Source organism: Pseudochaenichthys georgianus, chromosome 1 (genome assembly GCF_902827115.2).
Source record: "Pseudochaenichthys georgianus chromosome 1, fPseGeo1.2, whole genome shotgun sequence".
Lineage (NCBI taxonomy): Eukaryota > Metazoa > Chordata > Actinopteri > Perciformes > Channichthyidae > Pseudochaenichthys > Pseudochaenichthys georgianus.
The window spans coordinates 32,760,946-32,770,108 of NC_047503.1; the positions used below are offsets into that span (position 1 = coordinate 32,760,946).

Sequence of the window (9,163 nt, forward strand, 5' to 3'; positions counted from 1 at the left end):
CTTTACAACTAATCATATCTGCCAACTGTAGCAAAAACAAAACATAGATAGATATCTTTAAAAACATGTATATCTTATCAACATTTGAAAAAAGTACTTTACTTTATATAACAAATTCTGCTCCTTTAGTTTTTCTACAATAAAAGAGTCCTTTATTGAAAATGTAGTGAAAAATGCAAACATATATGTTTGGTCATTAGCATGTATTATCACTAAAATGCACTTCTAAGTGATAATAATAATGCTAGTTGCAAAAAGATTTATTACAGATGAAGTAACAAAAGTCAATTCCACACATACTGTATTTATATACACATGTCAGTGACAACAACCTTATTTTTAAAATGACTCCTTTCAGAAGTGAACATTAATATATATTAGACAACTTCATTATTAATTCACCATTGTTGATAATTGAACATCTAAAGAACAATTCAATGTTGTAAAATGTCAAAAGGAAGCTATATCTAACAACTTTATGTGCTTTATGGATTGTTCTGTCCCTACAATACATTGTCAATATATTGAGCTGTTTTTTATTACATCTTAATCTCCAAATTAACAAGTAACTACAGCTGTAATATCATGATTTGTAGTGGATTTATTGTACAATATGTTACATTTAATTGCAGGGTATGTGAAGCAGAAGTATAATGTAAAATAGAAGTTCATTAGTACAGTAATGTTCTAGTACCTGCAACGTGTAATTACACATATAGAAAGGCCTACATTACTTTAGAAAATGTAATTTGCTACTTCACACCATTGTATATCATATCGTAATGCTCATTAAGCATCGCACATTTCTAAATATTAGAATTCTATGTTTTACACACTGTAGAGTCACGTATTTGAATGTCAATATTTATTGCGCTTTGATAACATTACATTACATGAATGATTAAAGCACATCATTATGAGGGATACAGTAGAACATTCATTGTATTTGTGTTGTCTTGTATTCCCGCTGTTAAGGAAAGGACTACTGTGAACCCAACGTAATAAATATAGTATAAACATTTGTGCAGTGGGGAAAAAGTAAAAAATACATGTTACATTAATTATATCAGGAAACACAATCTTAGAATGCTTTGTGTGTAATAAATGGAAGTCTATGTTACATGTTATAACAAATATAATCTGAGTTTAAATAATAAACCTCTGGAAGAAATATTGAGCCATATCTAAATGAAAAATATAATATCCTGCCTGTATATTTCCCATAAGGCACCTGAATCTGCTCTGAATCTAAGTTTAAAAAGTCAAGGGGGTCCCTAACATTATAATTTTGTCATTGTTTCCAAATTATTTGTTAATAAATTCTCCCATTAAACTCACAACACCAATTACATTTTCTGCCAATGTACTTTTTGCAGGTGCCTAATGGACACATCTGAATGTAGTAGGTCCGATATTTACAGAAAACCATCTCGTTAAAAAAGAAACATGTTTAGTAACATCACATTGAGAATAAACATCCAAAATGTAATATCATATTATGCAAGACGATATGTTTAATTCTTTACAGCAGTCCAGAAGCAGCTACTGACTTAAACGATTGTACGCCAAAATTCTGAAATGAAGAACAGTCAAAAGCCACGTTTATAAGTCAAATTTGGAGACATTACTCCTTCTGGAAGAAAAATGAAGGAAGTGAGTTTTTCTCTGCGCTACACTCTACATATGGATCATTTTACAGAGACAAGACTCATGTTTGACAGCAAACTGACATAACAGTTATTAACAGCTGCAAGAGTTTGACTGATAGACAATATCATCAATATCTAAACAAACCTAAACAAAATATACAAGTTGTTCGCACTGTGTTCACTGGATACATTTATATTTAGTCAAATCTAACATTTTTGGGCTCTGCAGCATCTTGACTTTATTTCATAGTCAGTTATGAAGTTTTGAAGGACGGCTCCAGAAAGTAACAAACACCAGGGATGTCTTCTGGGAAGTCGGCAGGAAGCTCCTGTCTGCTCCTGGGAACAAAGACAAACTCTGGCCGGTGCTTCAGCAATCTGAGACAAAGAGAACACAAATAAAACATGAATCTAAAGACAATATGGCAAATTATTTGACACAAGAGGAAACACAGTGCTCTTTTAAAATGTAGTTTCCTGTTCAGAGCACTATGTTTTTTTCCCTCTGAAAAAAAAAAAAGGTTCTGGTAACTAACCACTTCAAACAGCACTTTAATTTACAATACTTTCAGTCCAATATAATCTAAGAGGGGAGTTATAAGTAAGCATTGTAATTCTAATGGTAAATGCAAGAGTGATTTGCAACCTGTGTTACCTCACCTGTGGGTTGTAGGGCTGATGTTGATTTTGCTAGGCAGGCTACCGGATTCAAACTTGTTAGCCAGTGTGACATTGTTCCCGAAAAGGCAGTAGCGTGGCATCCTCACTCCAACGACCCCAGCCAGTACTGAACCAGTGTGCACACCAATGCGCATCTGAAGGAAAATACAACATTCAACACGATTCAGGCTTTTGTTCATCAAAGTTGCTCCACTTTTTAACCATACATACTCGTAGTTTTGGTCATAAAATGAATACAGATCCTATATTTCTTCAGGTACAGTATAGTCTGAAAAGTTAAAATATGGATCCTTCAAGCAATCCCACATACACATCATCCTGCTGCTGTCTCGCTAGTGCCAAATTCTGAGGCTGAAAATGGTCCCTAACATACTCCTTTTTTTTGGAAGACTAGCAGCACTATGCCGTGGTATTATTTGTGGGATAGCCTTTAGCTTATATCATCTTCAATTAGATGGTTGTCAGGTGCAAAGAAACTAAGCAATGTGTGAGCAAAGGCAAAACATAAGCTACTCCAAGCAATGCACACACATTTACAAAAAAGCTTTGCAAATGTTTAATTAGGAAATAAATTAAATTGCAATATTTGTTAGACCCTACTGACCAATTTACGGGAGCAACTGTAGTGTGTAATACTTCTGTGAATTAGGGGCGTACTGACATGAAGAGGAGAAACATCTTAATATGTGACTTTTTTTGGACAAAAGAAATGCCACGTATCGTCTATTTGACTTAGAAATATTTGAATCAAACATCTCAATCCAAGACACCATACTTAGTACGGCTGGATATTTAGATGAAATAGAATTTGCGATTTTTACTTTTTACTTTTATATAGTCAACATATCTTAATACTTCCCATCTAATAAATGTTTTGTAGTTATAATATAAGAGTCACACCCTAAATCATGTAGGTAGGTAGTTGCTTTCTTAATTTATTCACTGGTTTATTATGTTAAATATAAGACATTAAAATCGTCATTTTAATGTCAGCAGCTTTTTGTTATAGAAGGGGTTTCTCTTCTTTTCAAAATATAAGATTTAAAAAAAAAGAAATTAATAAAATTAAAGCTTCAATAGAGTGTTTGTATGAGTTCTCATTTGCATAGTGTAAAGTTACATCATCAAGTTGATTAATGAGTATGACACCAATCAATACTTGACCCTCACCTGTATTTTTTCTCCAGTTGGCGTCATCACTTCGTCTGAGAGCCCCATCATCCTTAAGGCCATTAGTGCAATTTGGACGCCGTGAGTCTCGCTCTCTTTGTGTAAGCCACCAGCTACACAGTACGCATCACCAATGGTCTCCACCTGGAAACAGCCGATGATCATTCAAATCATTTCTAACCCGGCAACTGACACAGAGAAAACTATAAAACTTTAGCGAGATGACAATGTGAAGTGGATATTCATAAAAGTCTCTTCACAATCTGACTTGCTCTCCATCTTGCAGCAGAAGACAAAGGGCAGAAATCTCAGGCGTAATAAAACTTACATTTTAATAGTACTTGATCCCTGAGCATATTAACAAGTCCACAAGGTTTTTTTTTCTCCTTCTTGGAACGAGTAATTCTGGACCGGAGAGCACTCAACGGCAAAGAGACAAAGTGAAACTATTTTTAGGCTCATACATGTGGAGTGGAAACAGGGTCCTGAAGGAACCTCTGACTTCCTTGCGTTTTACGAGATATTTGTCAAACATGCTGCTCTCTGTGTTATGCTTTCATGACACTTTGATTACATTATCCAACCTCCCTGGAGATTAGCAGCCCTTGGCAGACACTGGGTAGTTTGTTGAGCTATACTCTCAGTCTGTCTTTTCAACATGTTCAGGAATAGTGTGTTATCTTGTTTAATGGAAAACACAATTTCTAGGAAACATAGGCACATATTTAACTTCATAAACCCTATGCCAGTTTCTGATGTATTAAGTACCTATTATTATAATTATTATCATTATTATTATTTGTATTATTATGATTATTGTCATTATTATTGGTAGCAGTAGTAGTAGTAGTAATAGTAGTAGTAGTAGTAGTAGTAGTAGTAGTAGCAGAAGTAGTAGTAGTAGTAGTAGTAGTAGTAGTAGTAGTAGTAGTAGTAGTAGTAGTAGTAGTAGTAGTAGTAGTAGTAGTAGTAGTAGTAGTAGTAGTAGTAGTGGTATTATTTTAAATCTTTTTCATTATTATTATTAGATACAGAAAAGTGCATGTTTTCTTTCAATCTGTGCACTACTGTAGATTTTAAATATACATATTACCGTTTATTTTTCCACCAATATCAGCGGCTGGAAGGGCAATAACTACTGTACCATTGAGGACACAGAGGTGTTGTCCTTATGAATGCATTTTGGAGTATTTTGTTGACTAAATATCAAAATCTGTCATAGCATTTCACTGCAACAGAGTAACGCAAAAAAAAAAATGGTCTGGCAGTGTACACATTTGGAGGCAGAGTTGTAACATTAATGGGGTGTAAGAAATACAGAAAATAACTTTTAAGCATTACAGGAAAGACATCTAGATGAAATCTCTCTTAATAATCATGTATTTGGGGCTGAGCCGTTGCAGATACCTGTTTCTAATTGATCAGAAACAGGTGTGGCCTAAAGTGTTAGCCTTGTCATCATCTCAAAACAATGCTCAACAGTACATACTTATATTACATTTACCCACCTTATAAATGTCAAGCTCCCCACACTCGTGGTCAAACCTGGTGTACAGCTCGCTGAGCATGGTTATCACTTGCATCGGGGTACAGCGTGAGCAAACAGCCGTGAAGCCCACGATGTCAGAGAAGAGCATCGTCACGCGGTCAAACTTCTTGGCCTGCACCGTCTGGCCCTGCCACAGCTGTTGTGCCACAGTGCCAGGGAAGATGGAGAAGAGGAGGTCCACGGTCTTCTTCTTCTCCTCCTCCAGAGCTTGGTGAGCGTGCTCCAGGGCGGCCTTGGCCTTCCCCAGACGCTTCTTCAAACCGTCCTGAGCTTTGGCTTGTTCACCAACCAGCACCACATCACGCAGTGCATTATGTATCGGGATGTCTGACAGGTAGAGGCCGCGGCCAGTGAGCTCCTCCAGCTTGTCCACACATGGTGAGCCCAAGAACAAGATGACATTTGACTCTGAAACGTAGATCATCTGACCTTTGAGGTCCATAGGCTGAAAGAAAAATCAGATGATCAGAAAGGTAATACTTATGTGACATTTGCTATGTATAACTGTACCTGTTTATGTATAGCTGAATGAATTCATTTTGAAAAAAGATTGATAACGATAACTGTGAAGGCTATATACTGCAGCAACAGACTCTTATTATAAGTACAAGTATTTCTTATTAGAGTTCACAATTCCCACAGCCAAACAAGGAACAATAATGTTGCTATGTGACATCGGTGCCCTTGAAAATATACAATATACACATACATAAACCCCCCATGTAAACATATATAGACATTTAAACATTTGAAGTAAATAAAAGCAAACTCTGTCTGTCTGGTATTCACGAAGGTGCTGCAGTCCTTCACCCACAACAGTAAACAACTCCAAATGGTTTGTTTATGTTCCAGGAGAAAAAAAAAGTTTTTCATCATTCCCTGCCTTTTCCTCTGGAGTCACAATGAGGTTGATGTTTTTGGATCAAAGTTACAGGCCTCGTCATCTGATCTTGATGTGTTGCCCTTTTCACCGATATAGAATACATCTTTGTGAACTGATCTCCTGACCCTTTATCTACTGCCATCATGAGGTCAACGTTTTAATTTATCTAGAACTTTGGTTTATTACTAATAGGACTAATAAGGACTTACACAACAGCATCAGCAGTACTTTTGCCTCTGTTTACATTTACTTTACCATGACCAAAGATCAAACAATATCTCTGGACCTCAGCTTTTCTCTCTAAGTTTAGACATGTCTTCTTGACTGTTGTAATAACAATATACCATATCAATATAGGTATATATATTTATTTTGTTGGTAGCAGAATTTTTTTTTACCTAGCCACTTATGTACAAAGTGGACAAATATTGTGAACCCAGATGAAATAGACAAATGCACTTATGAAGTTCAACCTTTTCTTAGTTAGAGTTTGTAGCCACTAACAGTAAAATGACCATGAGGCGAGTAGTGTTATTGTTATAGTAATCATCTCTGGCTGAATGTCTTTAAACCACTGCTATGTTTACTCACTGATATATAATTCTTGTCATGGCGACCAATGCTCTGGAACCTCACATAAATAGCACAAGCATGGCTGTGCCTTTGATGGATAAAATGGTTTGACATTTGCTTCTGATCTCCGTTGGGGTCTAATGTTGATCTCTACCTCGGGCTCACCAGAGTACACAACACTAATAAGCCTGACTGCTTATAAATAGCATGATTTTTCTCTCTATCTTACCAAGAAGACAATGACCCGAAGACCTTTTTTGCCTCATTAGTCAGTGACGTCACTTTTCAAGCTATATCTCCCAGACATGTCAACATACCTTCCCTGTGTTATCTGCGATGGAGTATCCATGTGTGATCCGAATGAGGAACTGTGTGTTTAGCATGGTCAGAATTCCTTGAAAGGTACATTTTATTTGGGGAGAGACAATAGATAAGTGTTCTTGGAAGGTAGACGACCGTCTCGGACAATCTTTCCTGAACAGTCTCTTCCTGAGCCCGTGTCCTATTTGTATCAAAACAAGGTCTTGGTCCAGGATCAGATGGAAAGGGAAGATGGTGGAGAACAGAGAGGTAGGAAGGGTCCCAGCTGAGGTAGCCCGCAGCGGACTGGGGCTCAGATCTTTAGCATCCTTAACCACAACTGTGTACAGAAGACTAGGCTGCGGGCTTGACTGCAATATGCTGTCTTTAACACCGGGGGGGTCCATCAACACTTCCACAGTGGTGTGATACAGCAGGCGGGCAGCAGCTTTGATGACTCCAGGGAAGAAGAGCTCAGTAGTTGGGCGGGGGTTGAAGAAATAGACAGTAAGCAGACCCGCATCCTTGTCTAAGCACAGCACCGAAGGTTCGTTTACACAATCCTTTCTGTCCGGGTTGGGCGTCGAGCTGCTCTGTTTCAACAAGACATTGAAGCTGTTGAGGAAGTCGTGGAGAGCCCCCCCCACCACCCCCAAAATGTGTCCGTCCTCCTCATAACACATGTTGAAGAGCTCCTCGCCAAGAGCAATTTTTAAAGCTTCCATCTGTATTGCTGTCAGGACAGATGAAGGGAAATAGGTGAAGTTGTGATGCCCTGAATACATAGAATTAAAACATATAATTTATATATGTTTTACAGGCTGAGAGTTTGATCTTTAATTACCTGTTTTGGTTGAGTACATGTTCATCATTTCCACTAAGTGCTCTGGTTCATCACTGCAGCTCTGATAGTCTGTGCAGCAAATTATGGGACTGCGAGGTGAAAATGATTAAAGTCAGACACACAAACTAATCACTGGACCATTCATTTTTTAATCAATACGCTATAATAGAGTTACAACTACCAATTGATTTTCATTATCAGATACAGTACTTAACATTTCTTTAACTAATCCACTCATTGCTTTGCCTAGAAAAAAAAGTGAAAGAGGGCAGTTACATTTTCCTAAAGCTTTAAATGTCTTATCTTGCTTGTCTGACTAACAGACCAGAACACAAAGATATTCTGTTTAATATCATTTATGCCCCCCAAACAAGCTGCACATTCTCACATTTGAAAAGCTGCAACCAACTAATGCTTGACATTTTTGGAGAATGAGTCATTATCTCCTTGCCATTTTGGATAATAATGTGTCTTTCAGCAGATTTGTAAGGGATGTCTATCTACCTCCTGCCTACACCACACCTTATTGTTGTTATCATCATAAATATCAGACTAGTGAGAGCAGCAAGGACGATTAGTAATGGATGGTGTTAGGTAAACAGAGGGCCGAACCCTGAGAAACCTTACCATGGTTGTCATTTCAATCTGTTAGTAAATGCCTATAATTTACAGAGTTGTGTTAATTGTTGGAGGATCAGTGTGTTGTTATTGATGGCAGCTGTATTTAACAACACACGTGTTACCTTTGAGAGTCCCTGGTTTGATCTGATAGCCTCATCATTCGTTGGAGGGCAGTGTGCAGCCTTTGAAACTGTATGACAAAGTGTTAAGCGAGTTAAAGGTCATCGTCTGGCAAGGCTAAACAGCAGCTTTAATTTCAGGAACGCCAACAAAATATATATTAATGTATTTTCTGAAGCCATATAAAAAACACATCTTTAATTAAGTATTCATGATGTCTGTGCGTTAAGGCAGAAATGCAAAAACACACAACAGGAGTCAAGATGCTTTTTTTTCTCCATCACAAATGTAACATGTAGAAGTTGCATGATGTGAATATGAATACATTATTTTTGATAACTCACCTCGGGACATGCCAATTTCCGTATGCTCTGCCCAAGTGTATGCAGGTTAACTTTGGCTCTGCTTGTCTTCTGTTTAGGTAGGTCCTCACCTATCTTTCCGTGCACGTCTTTAGAAATAGGCATTAAATCCGTGGCGTCAGTTGAGCGCTCCTCAAAGTCTCCGAGCTCATTATTTTGGGCGCCGCTGCTGCTGCTGCTGCTGCTGCTGGAGAACGGACACTCTCCTGATATCTTCAGCTCTTTCAGCTTCGTGCAAAACATCTTTCCCGCTGTATGGTCTTCTGTCTCTGCTCTTCTTATCTCATCTCGGAGGGAGACAGTGCTGGTCGAGCAGCTGCGGTCTCTGAGAGAAATTCCATCATCTGGTGTGCGTGCTCATCCAATATACCTTCCTCCTCGCGACGCGCTCATTCAAATGATCAGCACCAA

The 9,163-nt window shown here is 37.8% G+C and overlaps 1 protein-coding gene across 1 annotated transcript; it reads right to left on the bottom strand.

Moving 5' to 3' along the window:
• Nucleotides 1–700: 700 nt before the first annotated feature.
• On the bottom strand, nucleotides 701–9,163 carry gucy1a1 (guanylate cyclase 1 soluble subunit alpha 1). Its single transcript, XM_034084102.1, has 8 exons — nucleotides 8,735–9,163; nucleotides 8,393–8,460; nucleotides 7,650–7,738; nucleotides 6,823–7,538; nucleotides 5,009–5,494; nucleotides 3,501–3,644; nucleotides 2,310–2,464; nucleotides 701–2,027 (listed from the first exon to the last, which is right to left on the bottom strand). Exons 1-8 carry the CDS (start codon nucleotides 8,993–8,995, stop codon nucleotides 1,904–1,906), a joined length of 2,043 nt encoding a protein of 680 aa, XP_033939993.1. The 5' UTR covers nucleotides 8,996–9,163; the 3' UTR covers nucleotides 701–1,903.